The sequence below is a fragment of the Rousettus aegyptiacus genome, unplaced genomic scaffold (genome assembly GCF_014176215.1).
Source record: "Rousettus aegyptiacus isolate mRouAeg1 unplaced genomic scaffold, mRouAeg1.p scaffold_m13_p_9, whole genome shotgun sequence".
Taxonomy (NCBI): Eukaryota; Metazoa; Chordata; class Mammalia; order Chiroptera; family Pteropodidae; genus Rousettus; species Rousettus aegyptiacus.
Genome location: NW_023416312.1, coordinates 31433337 through 31452183, shown reverse-complemented (window position 1 = coordinate 31452183; position 18847 = coordinate 31433337). Strand labels below are relative to the sequence as shown.

General features: G+C 47.1%; 1 protein-coding gene across 2 annotated transcripts; it reads left to right on the top strand.

Moving 5' to 3' along the window:
* The first annotated feature begins 7706 nt into the window (after positions 1–7706).
* TFE3 (transcription factor binding to IGHM enhancer 3) lies at positions 7707–18279 on the top strand. 2 transcript variants are annotated; one of them, XM_016153315.2, is made up of 10 exons: positions 7707–8089; positions 10330–10443; positions 11400–11703; positions 12290–12535; positions 12613–12717; positions 14136–14253; positions 14573–14629; positions 14803–14878; positions 15866–16013; positions 16476–18279. In XM_016153315.2, the coding sequence occupies exons 1-10, from the start codon at positions 7974–7976 to the stop codon at positions 16917–16919; spliced, it is 1728 nt and encodes a 575-aa protein (XP_016008801.2). In that variant the 5' UTR covers positions 7707–7973; the 3' UTR covers positions 16920–18279. The 2 variants fall into 2 exon arrangements, with proteins under 2 accessions (XP_016008801.2, XP_016008802.1); XM_016153316.2 differs by lacking the exon at positions 7707–8089 and having other exon boundaries at positions 10331–10443; positions 11419–11703.
* Positions 18280–18847: the final 568 nt, after the last annotated feature.

Sequence of the window (18847 nt, the reverse complement as noted above, 5' to 3'; positions counted from 1 at the left end):
CGCGAGACCACAGCAGCGGCAGCGACCAAGTGCGCACGCGCCAGTTCGGGTCTTCGAGCCATGGAGCGCCAGGAGCGAACCGGCTGCGAGCGCGTGCGCACACGCTTTCTTGAGGGTGGTAGAACTCTCCCCTCACCCGGCCAAGGCCCTTCAGTGATCAGACTGGCACCCCTCACCCCAAGTAACCCCCTAATGGACCACCAAGCAGTACCCCAAACTGCCCTCTATCAGCTGCCACCACACCTTTAAACTCCTCCAACTACTCTCCGTGCTACAAATGCACCCCAAACCACCCTTCTTCATAAATTATATCCCCAAACTATTGTTCATTGATCCCAAGTGGTACCCCCAATCCACCCTCCATGGACACCCAAGGTGTAATAACAAACTACCCGCCGCTACCCGCAAATTATTCCCCCTAACCATCTGCAATCAGCCCTGAAACCATTAACCTCCAAAGAGCACTTTCAAATCACCATCTACCCCCAATATGCATCCCAAACACCCTCCATTGACCCCAAACCACTCTCCATACATCCTTCTAGCCATGCTCTATTGACCTGCAAATGGTTCTCCAAGAGCCCTCAACACCACCCCAAACATTCTCAGCTATCTTCAGTGTGGCCCCACCTGCACACCAAATCAATTCCAACAGTCACCTGTTCCACCTGTAAACCATGCTCCATAAACCCTCCACCAAACCTTCCACTGACCAACCTCATCCCCCACAAAACTACCTTCCGATAGCCCCTATCAGTATCCCATATACTCCCAACTACTAAACATTATCCTCCAACTGCACTTCAAACTACCCTCCAACACTCTCTTCACCTCCAAACCATACTCCACTCCTCCAAAATCCACGTCCAAAGCACTCTCCAACAGTTCTTAAATATACTTCCAAATAACCACCAACCTTCTTTCTGTAGTGACCCAATTGGACCCCCAAATCATACTTCAATGACCAAAATATATTACAAAGCAATGTACAAATCTTTTCTTAATTATCAATGTAATAATCTAATGATGTTTTCTTAAAACAACTTAAGTGAGGCATAATTTACATACCTTAAAAGTCATCCACTTTAAGCATGCAATTCAATTATCATAGTAAATTTACCAAAGGGTTTAACAATCACCATAATCTGGTTTTAGAGCATTTTCATTGTTCCAAGAAAATCCTTCATGCAATCAATCCCCGTTCTCATTCCCAGTCTCCAGCAACCGCTAATCTACTTTCTATCTCTATAGATTTACTTTTTCTGGACATTTCATATAAATGCAATATGTGGCTTTTTGGTTTGGCTTCTTTCACTTAGCATAATATTTTTGAGGTTCATGTTGTATAGCATGTATCAGCAGTTTATTCCTTTTATTGCTGAATAATATTCCATCCAATAATCTTTAACTGCTCCCCAAAACACACACTAATAGCTTCCTAATTACAACTCATGATAGTCCTCCGACATCCAGAACTCAAAAAGGCCCCCAAACTGCATCTCAGACCGTACCCATCAGCCCTCAACTATGTCCCCAAACCATGCTATCGATCGTAAACTTCATCACTAAACTACCTCCCCAAAACCTCATCTTCACTCCCAAACCTCCTTCCAACAGCCCCCAATTTACCCTCAAACTGCTCTCTAACTCCCAAGAATATTCCCAAAGTGCCCTTTCAATGATATCTAATTTCAACCCCAAACTACTCTCCAATAATTACAAACCCCACCTCTAAAATTCCCCTTCCAAGAGCCCCCAACTCTGCATCTTAATACCCTTTAACTACCTTCCCTTGGTCCCACAGCTGCAAACTTTAGCTCCAAACCACTCTTTAATGACCACTATACCCAACTTTGTCTTAAAATACATGCAACTACATCCACAAAACATCTTCAAAAATTTCCCAACCATACCACCCTCCAAGAACTCCCAACTATACCCTAACTGATCTATAATAGCCTTAATGCTCTCTATAAACATCCCCTATTTATCTTTCCAGTCTCCTAACTATACCTCCAAACTGCTCTCCTTCCAGTGACCACCAAACCATACCTCAGTCTTTCCTTTGATGGCTTCAACTGTACCCAAACACTTTCCAATGTCCCCTAATTATACCCTCAAACTTCCCTAATAAACCCCAAACATACCCATAAGTCCCTCCAGCAACTCCCAAAGCTACCCCAAGTCATCTGTGTTAGCTTCCTGTGGCTGCTGTAATGAATTACCACAAATTTCATGGCTTAAGACATAAAAAATGTATTCTCTCACAGTTCTGGGGTCCAGAAGACCAAAATCAAGGTGCCAGCAGAGCCATGCTCCCTCTGGCTCTAGAGGAGAATCTGTTTGTTACTGCTTTCTCTTTTGGTGGCTGTTAGCATTCCTTAGCTTATGGCTGCATCACTACAGCCTCTGTTTCCGTTGTCGCATTGCCGTCTCCTTTTCTGTCTGTCAAATCTACCTCTGGCTTCCTCTTTTAAAGACATATGTGATTACAATTAGGGTTCCCTGGATAAGCCAAGATAATCTCCCCATCTCAAAATCCTTCCCTTAATCATATCTGCAAACCACAAAGCCATTTTTCTTTTTCTTCTCCTTTTTTTTTCTTTTTCTCTCCTTCTCCTTCTTCTTGCCATCTAAGATATATATATTCACAGGTTCCAGGAATTAGGATGTGCATATTTTTGGCGGGATCATTCAGCCTACAACAGTACACTCTTTGGCTCCAAAAGATATACATCCATCCCACGCACATAACCCATGTACCTCATCCCAAAAGTTTCAACCCATTACAGCATCAACTCAAGTTCAAAAATCTCACTTTAATATTATCAGCTCAAAAGTTCCAAATCTCATCATCTAAATAATCTAAATCAGGTATGAGTGAGACTCTGGGTATAATCTACACTGAGGCAAACTTTCTCTCCATCTCTGGACCTGTGAAACTAGAAAACAAGTTATCTGTTCCCAAAATACAATGGTGGGACAGGCGTAGAATAAGGGAGAAAATGGAAAGAAAAAAGATGTCATTTGTCCCAAGTAATTTTGAAATCTAGCAGGGCATCAGGCTTCAATGCCTGGGAATAATCCACTGTGGCTTGAGGCTCCTCCTCTGGGCCCACAGTTCTGCTCCAAGTCATTCTTCCTTTTTCTTGAAGGGCCGCATACGTTGGCAACTGAGTAGTTTCAGCCAGTATTCTTCCAGTAGAATTTTGGGAGTCCAACATCCTTTCTTCATTTCATCCTGTCTCTGTTTCTTTTAAGCCAATCAGATAGTATTTCTGGCAGTATAATATTCTCAAAAACTTTGTAGATCTCCCATGGAAATCACAGGAATTCATACCATTAGACAAGAGGATCCTCCACAAATCTTTCATGGATAATTTCATTTCTATTCCTGACTTCTGCTGAGATGGTTAAGAAGGTCCATGAGTCACACACCTAATCTCTTTAGTACTAACAAGAAGTGATCCAACCACACTGTTGGCTTTCTCTCCAAAGCATATTTTTCCTGACAGCAAATCTCCTAAATTTTGTGTCTTTTGCCATCTGGACAGCCTGAGAATTTTTCAAATCATCAAATCCTGGATCCATTTTGCTTAATGGTTCTTCCCTCAGTTTATCTCTTTCCTTTGACATTTCACAATAAGCAGCAAGAAGAAACAAGGCAGTACCTTCAACACTTCCTTTGGAAGTCTCCTCAGCTATATATCTAAGTCCATCACTTACAGGCTCTGCTTTGCACACAATGGTAGGACACAATTCAGCTAAGTTTTCTGCCTCTCTATAATAAGGATCTTATTTGCTACAGTTTCCAATAACATGTTTCTTATTTCCTCCTGAGCCCTCACCAGAAATACCTTTAACATTCAATTTCTATCAACATTCTGTTTCTGATGATACATATATTTTCTAAGACAGTGTAGTATTTCTCTACTCTGTTCCTTCCTTCCTTCTGAGACTTCACCAGCAGTGATTTCAACATTCATATTTATACCAACAGTCTGTTCAAGGCAATCTGGGCTTTTTCTGTCATGTGACTCAAAATTCTTTCAGCCTCTACCCATTATCCAATTCCAAAGCTACTTCAACATTTTTAGGTATTTGTTACAACATGTTATGAACTGGATTGCAACCCCCCCCCAAAAAAAAGAATCCTTATGCTGAATCTAACCCCTGATATGACTGTATTAGGAAATAGGGCCTTTACGGAGGTGATTAAGCTTAAATAAGGTCATAAGGGTGGGGCCCTAATCCAGGAGAACTGGTGTCCTTACAAGAAAAGAGATACCAGGAGTGCATGTGCACAAAGGAAAGGCCACATGAGGACCCAGCAAGAGCAGCTATTTGCAAGTCAGGAAGACAACCCTCATCAGAAATCAACTCAGATGGCTTCTTGATCTTGGACTTCTAGCCTCTAAAACTTGAGAAAATAAATTTCTGTTGTTTAATGCACCCAGTCTGTGGTATTCTGTTATGGAAGCCTGAGCAGACTAAGACACAGAAGCATCTCACATCCAGTTATCAAAGTCTATATTTGTTTCCTGTGGCTCCTGTAACTAATTGCCACAAATTTGGTAGTTTAAAGTATAAGAAATCTAATTGCTCCTTGGCCTTTTGGCTAAGATCAAGTGAAATATAAGGAATCTATTCTATCTCAATTCTAGAGGCCAGAAATCCCAAATCAGTTTCACTGGGCCAAAATCAGGTGTCAGTAGAGCCATACTCTTCCTAGAGACTCTTGGGGAGAATCTGTTTATCGTCTCTTCCAGCTTCTGGTGGCTGCTTGTATTCTTTGGCTTATGGCCACATCACTACAATCTCTGCCTCTATGATCAAATTTCCTTCTCCTCTTTTGTCTGTGATATCTGCCTCTGCCTTCCTTTTGTAAGTAATTTGTGATTATACTTAAGGTCCATCCAGATAATCCAGGATAATCTCCCCCATATCAAAATCCTTACTTTAATCACATCTGCAATCTTTTGTATTTTTTTTATTTTTTGCATATAAGGTAACAGTTACAGGAATTTGGATATGGACATCTTTTGAGGGACCATTAGTCAGCCTACCGCACAACCCTATGACAGTTAACTATTCCTTAAACTACCTTACAGAAGACAAAACTCTGTCTCTAAACTCACTATCTTCCCATAGTCTCTCCAACTGCACCCCAAACCATCTTCCAATCCCCAATTCTATTTCCAATTTACCCTCCAATAGCTCCCGTCTGTACTCTTAAATTGTCCTCTAGCAGCCCCATTCCTCCTGAAGATCTTCACATGATCATTGAGTTGCATGCAAACTGTCCTGTAGCAGACTCCAACCTCACCCAAAACTACCCTCAATCACCGTTCTCATCTATCCCTAAACATCCCCCAACTTCACCATCTAACTGCCCTCTTTCCTCCCTTCATATCTCCCATTCACTCCACCTTGAAGTTGTCTCTCAATTAAATCTCAGCTGCATAAGGGGAGAGGGAGGGAGGGAGAGAGGGAGGGAGAGAGAGAGAGAGAGAACAGTGTTGGAAAAGTTGTGAAATTGTGAGCAAGAGATTAAGAGAGAGAAACTGAGAGAAAACAAGGATAGCTTTATTGTGCAGGGTATGTGATGGGGAAGCATTTATGAAGATATTTGGGATGTGTGTATGAAGTTGGTATTTGTAGGATTGGGGTGACTGATAATTAACCTGTGGATCTAATGCTGTAATTTTTTTTCTTTCATTCTGTCGCAAGTCTTTTAACTTTGTAGCATCTTTTATCAGATTATCGTTTTATATTTTGGTGTAGTCAAACTGGAGAAATAGTAATGTATGGTGGTATAGTGCCTGGGCTCGAATCCCAGGTTTTATAAACTGGGGTATTCTAGGGCAAGTGACAACCTTGCTGTACCTTGGTTTCCAGATCTGTAGGTTAGGATAATAAATGGAAACCTCCCCAGAAGTCTGTTGTGAGGATTAAGGCAGATAAAGTGCCAAGAATGACCAATAAATATTGCTTATTTTTACTTTTCTTTGTGTTGCTTTTTGTTTCTTGTTTAAGAAAGCCTTCTCTTTTGCCAAAGTCTTAAACGTGTTCTCCAAAAATATTTTGTTCTGATATTTGTTTAGGCCTTAAGCCAATTTGGAAATATTTTTTCTGAATTGTGTAAATTAGGAATCTAATCCCTTTCTCGAAATGATAGTTATTTCTCCCCAGATCATTTTAGTAAATAGTCCATCTCTCTCCCAGTGATTTGAAATATAACTTTTATCATTTAGTAATTCCTGCTAATACCTAGTTCGATTTTTGGATTCTTTTATTTCTGTATCATTTATCTAGTTTTCTATTCCTACTTTCATATCACAACGTTTAATTACTAGAGCTTTGTCATATATTTTGAATCTAACAAGACAATGCTTTCATTTTTCTTCTTCTTTTATAAAATTAGATATTCTTACATATTTAAGTAACCATAGGAATTTTAACATCAAGTCTACAAGTTCCATTTTGGAATTTTTATTAGTAATGAATTGATTTTTCACCTTTATTAGAAGAATTTTCATCTTTATTATGTGGATAATGGTTGTGTGTGTGAACATGTAAGGTTGTGCATGTTTACCAAACTGCCTTGGTAAATAAAGGTGCCAATACAGGGAGGTGCAAGACAAATAGGAGCTCAGTGAAGTTCCCAGAGGTCCAACTGATGGACAGGGTCTTAGGATGTAAGGAAGAAGGGAAGGTTGTAGGTCCGGGTGTTTTGTGAGCTGACTGGGCACCCAAAGGTATGGGTGGGGCCCCCCTTGCTGTGTGCAAGCCGGTTTGCATATATCTGGCATACAGAAGAACTCAATAAATGTTAGTTGAATCAGTGCACAAATGAATAAATCAATTATGTTTGGAGAGTTTATTGTATGCCAAATAACCTGCTAGTACTTTTCATAAATTATTTCTAATCCTTATAACAACCCCGCCAGACAGGTATTATAACCCCCATTTAACAGGTCAGGAAAGCTGAAGCTCAAAGAGGGGAAGTCCCTTCCCCATTTCCAAACTCTGGTCTTTATGATTCCAGAAGTCATTCACCGAAAGGACCAGATCTAATTTCTATCCTTCCACTAATTCATCCATCTGTCAAGGATTTATTAAGCACCTACTGTGTAGCACAACGATCTATTACAATGGCATATCTAGAAGACACAGAGTAGACGGAGCGCTCTGAAGAAGACCAGCTGAGCGACTGGACTGTGGGCACCGAAAGGGCGGTGTTTATGGTGCGCATCTCCAAGGAACGTAGCTGCCTAGCCCTCCTAGTTATGGCTTTGGCTAGATTGAGGAGCGTGTTCTACGAAGCAGATATTACGAAAATTGGCCAAGAGGGGGCGCGGTTCCGCAGCTAGAAGCGTGGCTTGAAGATTCTCTGCGCGCCGACTGGCCATCGGTACGCAGGCGCAGAGGACCCTAGGAGGGACTTACTATTTTGCGGGGCGGGGGGAATAATTTAAGAGGAGGAGAGGCTTAACAAATTACCTCTCGCTGATTTGCCTCTGCCTCCGAGGGCATGGCCTAGGCATTCCCTTCTTGGAATGAGAGCCAGCCAATACAGTTTTCCCTTCTAGTAGGAGGCGTAGCTTAGGGCGGGCCCTCGAACCAGCCTTTGACTGTTGGCCGCCTCACTCAGAAGGCGGAGCTCGGCAAGCCGTCCATCCTCGGTGCGGTCACTTCCTGTGGAGTTTCCCCAGCCCAGGGAGGAGGGGGAAGAGGACGAGGAGTAGGAGGGCGGTCGTCCAGGGTTAGGTTTGGGGGTGTTGGTCTGTTCAGGGCGGGGGATGACTCACAGCCCATCCCATCTCTTCGACGCCTCCCGCCCGCGCAGAGCTCGATCCATGGCTTAGCGGGGGAGGCAGTGGTAAGCAGGGGCGGGCGGGGACTCTTATTTTGTTAGGGGGACCGGGCCGAAGCCCGACCGGCCTGGCAGGGCTCGCCCGGGGCCGGGCGTCATGTCTCATGCAGCCGAGCCAGCTCGGGACGGCATAGAGGCCAGCGCGGAGGGCCCTCGAGCCGTGTTCGTGGTGTTGGAGGAACGGAGGCCGGCCGACTCGGCCCAACTGCTCAGGTGCGGGGCTGCCTGGGGTCGGTAGTGCTGACTGGGGTTCTCGGGAGCTTGATCTTGGGGCAGCTGGGACCCTGGCCTGGGATTGGAGGCCCTCGGCCTAGGCTTGGAGGACGTCGGAGTGCCCATCTTGGGGGGACACTTAAGGAATCCGGCGGAGGCCTGCCTGGACTGAGGCTTAAAGGAGTCGGGGAAGTGCATTAAAGAACGCCTGGTTCAGATTTGGGGGCGGAGGCTTGACTGGGTTTAGAGGAACATATTCTTTTGTATCCAGAAACTGGTTTAGGATAGCTGAACTTGGGGAACTGAGACTCTGATTAGAGGCTGATTTGGGGTCCTTGAAGAGTCAGGCATCAATGGGATGAATTTGAGGGGGCACCCTGTAGGCGAGGCACTGATTTTAAGAGACTTTTTCTCTCAGTGTCAAGGAAGGGGTCCTAGGGGACAGAGGTGACGTCTTGGGAGCTTGGTGATTCCCAATGGCTGGTTGCTGGAGGCTGTGTTTGGGGTAATATGAATCTTTTGAGATTTGGGGACATCTCAGATACGCTGCGTGGGACCAGCCTTGTGAGTGTGAGTGAACAAGAGAAGCAACATTCATCAAGACTTGACCAGAATAATCCCTTCACCTCTGCCCACCCACCCAGCTGGGTCAGATCTCAGGGATAGTGGAAAAGCCCTCTTCCTACACCCTTGTAGGGGCTTGAATGGGAGACAGGCAGACAGAGGTGATGGAGATGGTGCTATCTGTTAGCTCAGAGAAGGAAGGCCTTAGACCTTATTTTGGAACTCAGAGAAGGGTCTCATTCCTGTAGCCACCTGCCCTAACCTCTCAGCCAAGCCCTGCTCACCCCGTACACACACATGTTCTTTTTTATCTCACCCTCCCAGTCTGTCTCTCAGACCCTGGAGATAATCTTGAATCTGTCTTTAGAGCTGGAATGAGCCCCAATTGCACCATCCCTGCCTGGGTGGGTCCTGTTTGGCTTCTTATCCTCACTTCCATCAGCAGCCTTGGAAGCCTCAGCCCCCTTCTCTAAAATTTCTGTGCAATGGGTGTGCGAGATGGTAGGAGGCTTTGCCTTCTTGCCTGAGATTGTGCTGAGCTCAGTGGCTCCTTGAGCTTCCTCTTCTCGACTTCCTGGGTGGTTTTAGGGCCCTGTCTGAGGGTGAAGAAAGGAAGGAAGACAGATCCTTGTGGAGGGGAGAGAATTTTTCTCAAGTGAAGTCACCCATAATCTCTTAGGATTCTAAATCTTTGATTAAATCCATTCCTGTGCATGTTGATTTTCCCTACACACTAGGATCTTGCACCCAGCATGGAGGGCTGAGCAGGATCCTTTCCGTATATTAATTAACCATCTTCTAATGCCTTTATAACAACCTAGATAATCACAGTGGTGGGAATAGATGAAAGAGAGGGGTATACATAGTTTCTTTTGTGAATCAGTGAGTGCTGGTATTGGAGGTATGTGTGTGTGCATTTAGATCTAGCGAAAAAGCAGAGATTGCTGGACAGGCTCATCCAGCCAAGGAAAGAAAGCTCTCATAAAGCGGATCTTCCACCCAGATTCTCCCTCTTATAATCCAGATTGTTGAACCGAGGGGAGCGTTTGGTTTTTCATTTTGTATTTGGATCTGTGTTGGTACCCCAGGAACTCTGGCTGGGGTGGAGGAGAGGGGAACTCATTTGCAAAGTGATGGATCTTTCTGTAAAGTGAATCCTCGACCCCGGTTCTCTTTGTGATGCATTCAGTTCGTGTTACAATGGGCTGTTATGCTGAGGGATGTCCCTACCGTGCTGCATGTGTGTGGACAAACTGTGGGCTCACATTTGGCTGCCAGGAAAACAGTAGGGGGTGAAGGGCTGGGATAACTCTATGCAAAGTCAGGAAGCATGCAAAGTGAATCGTCATTCCTAAATTCATTTCTATTTTCCTCAAACCCAGGTTGTGGTTACACGTGCGTGTTAGAACGAGGAGTTGAGATTCAGGCACTCTTGTTATTTTGAATCTTAAGGGACTAGGGGTAACACAGCAAAAGAGAATGGGGAGGGGAGAGAGGTGTGAGGAGGGGAGAAAACGGAGGAATTCATGGTGGTGGTACCCAGCAGAGTGGCCAAATGTTAGAGATATACTCTGTTTCCCTCTGTATCTCCCCCACCCCATCTCTGTCTTCTTGGGCGGGGAGTGAGGTCTCCATACAAAAACTGACCACCACCCCTACCTCCCCCACACCCTCAGCCTGAACTCTTTGCTTCCGGAATCTGGGATTGTTGCTGACATCGAATTAGAAAACGTCCTTGATCCTGACAGCTTCTACGAGCTCAAAAGCCAGCCCTTATCACTACACTCAAGGTATGTGCTCTATCTGACTCCTTTCTTAATTCCTCAGGCGCCTCTATCTCCTTTTGGTGGGCAGAGGCCCTCAGTGCTAGCCCAGCCTATTCTCTCCAGCAGCCTGTATTATCCAGATAGTAAAATGAGGTGCCAGAAAGAGAAAAAGCAGGAAAAGGTGTCCAGGAAAAGCAGGTAGCAAGCCAAGCTAGGAAGCCGGTATCTTGGATTAGACCTCTGCCTACCCCTACCCTACTTGCATACCCATTCATTCACAAATATGGCATACTGACTGCCTAGAATGCCCAGAAATCTGGCTTGGCCTGCTCAAGTTCAGCTACTGGGAGGAGTCATACCCACAGCCCCTGCTCACCCCCTCCCCCATGCAACAAACTTACCCCCCCACCCAGTCCTTGAGGAACCCCTGCTGATCTCTTCTTTTTTTTCCCCCAAGCTTGAAAGTCTAAATGTGCTGAGTCATGGGCCTGGGCTCTAAGAGAGGGGAGGGGACCTGGAAGAGGGGCAGGAAGAGAGGATTGTGAAATTTCTGAGATTTTCGAGACCGACTAGCTCCTGGAACTAGAGGCCTAGGCAGGGGAGGAAGAAGGGCCTGCTATTGCCCCTGTAGCCTGTTGCCCACCCCCAGGAACTCAGGGAGCATCTCCAGCTCCAATTGAGCTTATGAGCCCTCTGTTTTCACATCTACTGCCACAAACTCAATTTTATCTTCTTTTGCTCTCCTTTAAATGGGATAAAGCCCCTCTCCCAGAGCCAAGAGGTAGCATTTGCTCAATATATGAACAAGCCCAAATCCAGGCTTCACCATAAGGACTGAAGGGCTAAAATTCCCCCACCAGACTGACCCCTAAGGGCTGCTACCAGGCCTGGTTCCTGCGATTACTCTATCATACTTTGACTCCTTAGATTTGGATTGAGACTTTTAGCTTACCTATGGCCCCATATTTCCCATTCCACAGCCTCCCAATATCACTGCAGGCCACACCAGCCACCCCAGCTACTGCGTCTGCATCATCTTCTGCAGGGGGCTCCCGGACCCCTGCCATGTCATCATCATCTTCATCACGGGTCTTGCTGCGGCAGCAGCTAATGCGGGCCCAGGCCCAGGAGCAGGAGAGGCGTGAGCGTCAGGAACAGGCTGCAGCCTCTCCCTTCCCCAGTCCTGCACCTGCCTCTCCTGCCATCTCTGTGGTTGGTGTCTCTGCTGGGGGCCACACATTGGGCCGTCCTCCCCCTGCTCAGGTGCCCAGGGAGGTGCTCAAGGTAAGGTCCAAAGGCCCTAGGAGGGGGGTCCTGGTGACTTGGAATTGGTTCAAGTGGCTTTTGGGTGAAGTCCTGGGGCTCTAAGAAAGGTTACAGTACTGTTAAAGTAGGTTGTGCTAGTGTCCCATTGTGTTTATAGTTTCTGAGGTGTTTCTATGGAGTTGTAAGGGGTTCTTAGGGGATCATAGGATGTCTTCTCGGTGGGCCATGGAGGGTAAGGAGTGCCCCGAGTGGACCGTGGGATCTGGAGTAGCTTTAGAAAAGCCCATGTATGTGTAATGTATTAGGAGTTCTTTGGCCGTTGGGGTGTGTAGTTCCTAGGTCTGTTAGGTGATGTCAGAGATGAGGGGGAAGTCTTTGGGACTGTGACAGAGGGCTCCAGAAACAGGTATTCTCCAAGCCGTAGGTGGGTCCTGGGGGATACTTAACCAGTATTTGCTGGGGCGGGGGGTGGAGATTTCCCAGAGTCTGGGCCCAGTTTGCTGGCCTGAGCGTAGGAACAGATAAATTCTGAAGGTGGGGCTGAGACTCAGAATCACCTCTCTGAGCCCTCTTCTTCCTGTCTTTCCTCCCCCTTATCCCACAGGTGCAGACACATCTGGAGAACCCAACACGTTACCACCTGCAGCAGGCACGCCGGCAGCAGGTGAAACAGTACCTGTCCACCACACTTGGACCCAAGCTGGCATCCCAGGCCCTCAATCCACCACCAGGGGCTGCTAGTGCTCAGCCACTCCCTGCCCCTGAGGCCACCCATGCTACTGGCCCCACAGGCAGTGCCCCCAACAGCCCCATGGCACTACTCACCATTGGGTCCAGCTCAGAGAAGGAGGTACGTGGCTGCAGACAACCCTCCTCTTCCTGTTCCCTCGAGCTTTTTCTAACCCTCTTCCATACTTCTTCCCCCAGATTGATGATGTTATTGATGAGATCATCAGCCTGGAGTCCAGCTACAATGATGAGATGCTCAGCTATCTGCCTGGAGGCACTGCGGGGCTACAGCTCCCCAGCACGGTGAGGCCCTGAAACAATTAGCACATCCCTCTATCACTGAGACTACACCTGGGCTGGCTGTATGTATAAGGGACCCTCACCTTGGATTATACTAAGATAGAGAGGGAGACTGTATAATGAGAATGGGGCATAACGGTGCCCTAGGTCCTAGTGTTGGATTGCAAGGAGGTGTGGACCTTGTAGTTTTTGATACATACAGGGTGGGGACTTCATGGAGATATTAGGGCATACCAAGGCACTTAAGCTTCACTGCGGGAGGGACCAAGAGGTGGGACTCTTGTAGAATTTCAAATGTACCAAGAGACTGGAACACACCAAAAGTCTTAAAACTTAGTATGGTTGGACCTTGAAATGATTACAATGTACCATGTCTCTTACAGTGAACTATGCCAAGAGGCTGGAGTCTTGTATAGAGTGGATAAAACTTTCTAGAGCAAGGGATGTACCAATAAATTGTAACATTCTGCTTCTGGAATATTCCAATAGTCCCATAACTTGCTTTAGGATGCACCAAGTGGCTGTAGCTTTGCTTCTTTCCAGTTTATCAAGAGGATAGAAGCATATATAAAAATGGTACTGGTTTATTAGAACTTTTTCTTGATTTGGACACAGCTAGAGATTGGGACCTTATAATAAATGTATCCAGCAGATTGGTGGGGGTTTTAAGAGATGAAGTCATATCAAGGAATTGGGACTAATTACTTATGGATTAATATGTCTCCAGTATATCCAGGAGAGTGTAAATGAGAGAAAACAGTCTAGACAGACATAAAAGCAGTGCTAGTTCTGTAGTTGGACAAGAAGTCCTGGGAGATCAGAAGGTGCAAGAAGATACTAGAGTCAGGAACCTGGTACATGGCAGCTAGGGACCATGTATGTAAGGTGTTGCAATGCAGTCACAGCAAAAGAGTAGAGATCCAGCTGGAACTCTCCAGAGGTCAGATTTGGGAAGGAACGTTGCCATGACAATTTCCCAAGGTCTGAGAAGATTGGGTTGGAGTGTTCCAAGAATGCTGAATTGGAATGTCATGCCAAGGGTAGGAGGAATGCAATAGACTGAAATGTTGCATAGGAACTGATGAAGACCTGAGAAGGGTAGTTTTGGAGCATTTTTTAGCCAGCCCCAGGCTTCAGAGATCACTGAGGGATTTTAGAGGTTATGGGGGCATAATGAATAGGCCAGGAAGGCTCCAGTCCCATGGTAAAACCGGGTAGATTCACTTGATCCTGTCCTTCTTGATTGGGTTACCATGTGAGATTCCCTTGAAGGAGAAGGAAGAGTGCCTGTAATGAGCCAGTCCTTGCATTAGGGGGCTTGTCTTTGGGGTTGTGTGGAGGGGTCAAGAGCCTTGTTCCAAGATGGGTCCAAGCCTGGGGTCTGCACCCAACCATCATTAGTCTTCCATGTCTGCCTCCAGCTGCCCGTGTCAGGGAATCTGCTTGATGTGTACAATAGTCAGGGTGTGGCCACACCTGCCATCACTGTCAGCAACTCCTGCCCAGCTGAGCTGCCCAACATCAAACGGGAGATCTCTGGTAAGGGCCAGGGTTAGTCCCATGTCTACCAGGTCTGGGGGTGGGCCTAGTTCTGGGGTGAGAGGTTTGCGCAGACAGAAATGGAAACTCTTTGCTCTCTTTTTCCACATGACCCATTGATTCTGCTTTCACCCCACTGTCTCTCATTTTGGTTTTAGCAAATGGCCTGTCACCATGGCTTCTTGAAAAATAGTAAAAAGAGTGACGTTTTTGAAAAAGTCACTTTCCCAGCCTGTGCCCACCAAAGCTGCCTTAGTAGCAATGCTGCCCTCCATTTTTCCTGTGCCCAGAGGCCCTGACCACTCCCACTCTCTTCCAGAGACAGAGGCCAAGGCCCTTTTGAAGGAACGGCAGAAGAAAGACAATCACAACCTAAGTGAGTAAGAGTGTGTGCCTTTGCCAGCATGTTGTTCGGTCCTGCCTTGCTCTGTACCCTAACCTGCTTTGGAGGGGCCCCTCCTTGCAACAGCTGCCCAACACCCCAGTTTCTCTTCCCTCCTTGGCCTATTGACAACTCTTTCCCGTTCTTTCTCTCCCCTGCCTTCAAAGTTGAACGTCGCAGGCGATTCAACATTAATGACAGGATCAAGGAGCTGGGCACCCTCATCCCCAAGTCCAGTGATCCGTGAGTGTGGGCTGGGAAGCCCCAGGCTGGCAGAAGGTGGAGCAGGGTCCCCACTCCCCTAAAGTCATTCCTGGGGGAGTGGACAACCTGGGTAGGAACCACCCAGCATTTCTGCTCTTCTGGCCCCTTTCCACTCAGCTTTCCTCACCCTAAGCAAGGTCACAGCCCCTTGCTGTGTCCCCACCTAAAATTTTAGATTTGTGACATTATGGTCCATGCGCCTCGTCTAGTCCATGCAGGACTTAGGCACTTAGTTTTCTATTTCATGCTTGCATTATTTATTCAAGAAACATATTGAGCTTCTGCTTTATGCCAGGTATCGTCCTTAGGTCCTGAGTTGACCAGAGGGAACAAAACAGACAAAACCCCCTGACCTCATGGAACTTATGTTAGCGGGGGCAGACGGACAGCCCACATGTGATTATGATGAGTGTTGTGGAGAAGAATAAAGAATGGGAGGAAGATGAGGAAATGCTGGGGTGGGTTACAATTTGGGGTGAGGAGGGTGGGGATAGAACAAGCCCCAACAGACAAAAACATTTGAATAAACAGCGTAAAGAGGGAAGGCAGGAGCTGTATGGGTATCTCGGGGAAGAGTGTTCAAGGTGGAGGGCATAGCTGGTCTTGGAGGCCCTGAGGTGGGAACGGTTTTTCATGTCCTGGGAGCATTGAGAAGCCAGTGTGGATGTAGTGAGACGAATCAGGATCAGAAGTGAAAGGAGCACTAAGGGGTCAGATCATAGTGGGCTTCCTGGCTTCAGGGATAGGAGTTGGGACACTGGTGGAAGGTTCCAGGCAGGGTGTGAGCATTTCATACCCTTGATGTACCCCCACCTCAAGTTCTACACATGGGTTAAGATACTCCATCTACTTGGTGCATACACACACACACACACACACACACACACACACACACACACCCTTCCCTGGCTCCCAAGAGACTCCATGTGCAGAACTCCCTTCTTTCCCTTTCCTTGGGCCCCACAGGGAGATGCGCTGGAACAAAGGCACTATCCTGAAAGCCTCTGTAGATTACATCCGCAAGTTGCAGAAAGAGCAGCAACGCTCCAAGGACCTGGAGAGCCGGCAGCGCTCCCTGGAGCAAGCCAACCGCAGCCTGCAGCTCCGAATACAGGTCTGGCAGGGGTGAGGGTGGGGGGCTTCCTGTAGGCAGAGGCAAGGGAAGAACAGGCCAGGATTTCCCTTCCTGGCATACTTTAGGGATCCCGGGGCTTCTCGACTCCCATGATGTTGATGATGATGGCAATAAGTAGTATTCATAACATTAACAAGAATAATAAATATTGGCTAGTGTGCATTGCATTGATCTTGTGCCATGCACTGTGACAAGAGCCTTATTTCCGTTTACTAAGTTAATCATCACAATCCTATGAGACAGGGACCGTTATTATACCTATTTTACCGATTGGGACTTAGGCTCAAAAACATTAAGTAACTTGCCTAAAGTTATGCAACTAGTGAGTGGTGGAGGCTAAATTCAAACCCAGACCACTTGCCCTTTTAACTGTTACACTCCTCTGCCTCTGAGGGGCTCTGAACTCCATCTTACCCCATACCTATCCCCTACTTTTTGCAGGAGCTTGAATTGCAGGCCCAGATCCATGGTCTGCCTGTCCCTCCCACCCCAGGGCTGCTTTCCCTGGCCACGACTTCAGCCTCTGACAGCCTCAAGCCAGAGCAGCTGGACGTTGAGGAGGAGGGCAGGCCAGGCACAGCAACATTTCATGCAGGAGAGGGGCCTGCTCAGGGTGCTCCCCATCAGCAGCCCCCAGTGCCACCCTCGGATGCCCTTCTGGACCTGCACTTTCCCAGTGACCACCTGGGGGATCTGGGGGACCCCTTCCACCTGGGACTAACGGACATTCTGATGGAGGAGGAGGAGGGAGTGGTGGGAGGACTGTCAGGGGGCACCCTGTCCCCACTGCGGGCTGCCTCTGACCCCTTGCTCTCTTCTGTGTCTCCCGCTGTCTCTAAGGCCAGCAGCCGCCGCAGCAGCTTCAGCATGGAGGAAGAGTCCTGATCAGGCCTCACCCCTCCCCTGGGATTTCCCCACTCAGGAAAGGAGGATAAGTCAGGATGAGGCCCTGCCTTTTCCCTCACCCTCCCATGAGGTGGTCCTGCCTAGGTCTTCTGGACGAAGAGATGAGATGAGGCCCCAACCCTACCAGGCAAGGAGGAGGAGTCAGGTGATACCCCACCCCTTCCCCACAGGCCCAGCCAGCTGCAAGATCAGGGTCTTGTCTTCAGGACATCACAGCCTCAACCCCTGCCCCATGGTACCTGCCCTTGCCCAGGTGAGGGAAGGAGACAGGATAAGATCCATCCCAGTCCCCTGATGACTGTCTAGCCAGGTCTCCTGGCATCAGGAGGTGTCAGGATACTGCTCCATCCCGTATCTTAGAATGGTCAGTCTAGTCCATCCTAGCAAGGAAGAGGAATCGGAATTACAGGGTCCCTGCCTTGAGGGTTGAAGCCCTGCCCCTTCCCCATGACCCATGCCCTGGCCTGCCCAGGCCAGGAACATAAGTGAGGATGAGAGCCGGACCTTCACCTGGAAATTCAGTCTTCCAGCAATAAAAGGAGCCAGGCCCCGTCCCTCCCCTCTAGGAATAACCCAGTAGGGGTATTTCAGGCATGGAGTCTATACAATCAGGCCACCATGTGGCAATCACAGCCCTTGTCCCTTAGCAACATTGCATCCAAGCATTCCACTACAGGGAGGAGTGTTACTTAAGCTCCCTGCCTTAACCTGAGACCAAGGTGACCTAACCTAGGAGGGCTCTGTGCTGACCTTGCCCTTGGAGGTGAGGGCAGACCTTGAAATCTTGTGGATTGACATTACAGGCCTAGATCACGAGTGAGAGACCCCTACCTTCGGGCAAAGTCCTGACTCCTTCCTTGAAGGGCAGTTTGGGGAGGCGATGGGGAGTAGGAGTTACTGAGTCCAGGTACCAGCACCCCATTACTTTTTTTTAACATGTAGAGGAACACGATGAAGGAAGGGACCCTTCTAGGGGTTTCTCCAGCCCAGGAAAAAGTGGAAGCTTTTCACACCAAGGCGGAGGCTTGGAGGAAGGATTACAAAAGCATGTATCCCTCTTTTGTTTATCTGATTTTTTACTGACCACTTGCTCAGAAGCTAGGTCACCCACAGCCACTGACTTCCACCCAGCTCTCCATTTGGAGGAATCTTCCTCATTTCAGAGTTATCAACAGACGCTCCTCACCCAACTCCACCCCTCTTACTACATATATACTCTCAAGGCTGTCAACTCAATTGTTGGGCCCAAGTCCCAAGGAGAGTGTACTGAGGGGTCTGTAGGTTTGTGATTAAAATAATAAATGCTAGGCGTGTTTGATGCGCTTTTAACTTTGGCAAAGAGTCTCCTGTCCTTTAGACTATCCAATGAACATGGCTCATTCAGGCCAAGAGGAAGGAAGGTTCTTGGAAGAAATAGATGTAAGAGATGGATAAAAGAATTTAGCTAGAAAGAGGGGCTGGAGGAAAACAACCAAAAGCAACTCGTCCTTAAATACCTGTCAGGAGGCACTCTCCTAATAGTTGCAAGTATTTTACCTGATTTATCATTCTAAGGAATATTCATCAAGAATATGCTGATTTTTATTTCCAGTTTATGTTTGAAGAAACCCAGGAATAGAATTTAACTATCTGAAGATAAACAACTGGTAAATGGATGAAGAGCTAAATGGTAAAGTTAGGTGAGTGAGGGCTCTGATTTGAAAAGTGTCACTGAGGGCAAAGGGGTCAAAGATTTTCTGGAAAGTTCTCTTTTGAAATGGATAAGGAAGTGTGTGAATGTATCTGCTGGCAGACATTAGAGGCATTCCAGATAGAAGAAAGGGCAAAGATAGAAACCATAAAGGCCAGGAACAGGTAAGCGACTTTATTTCAGAATGGATGTTGACATTTTCGAGAAATTTTATAAA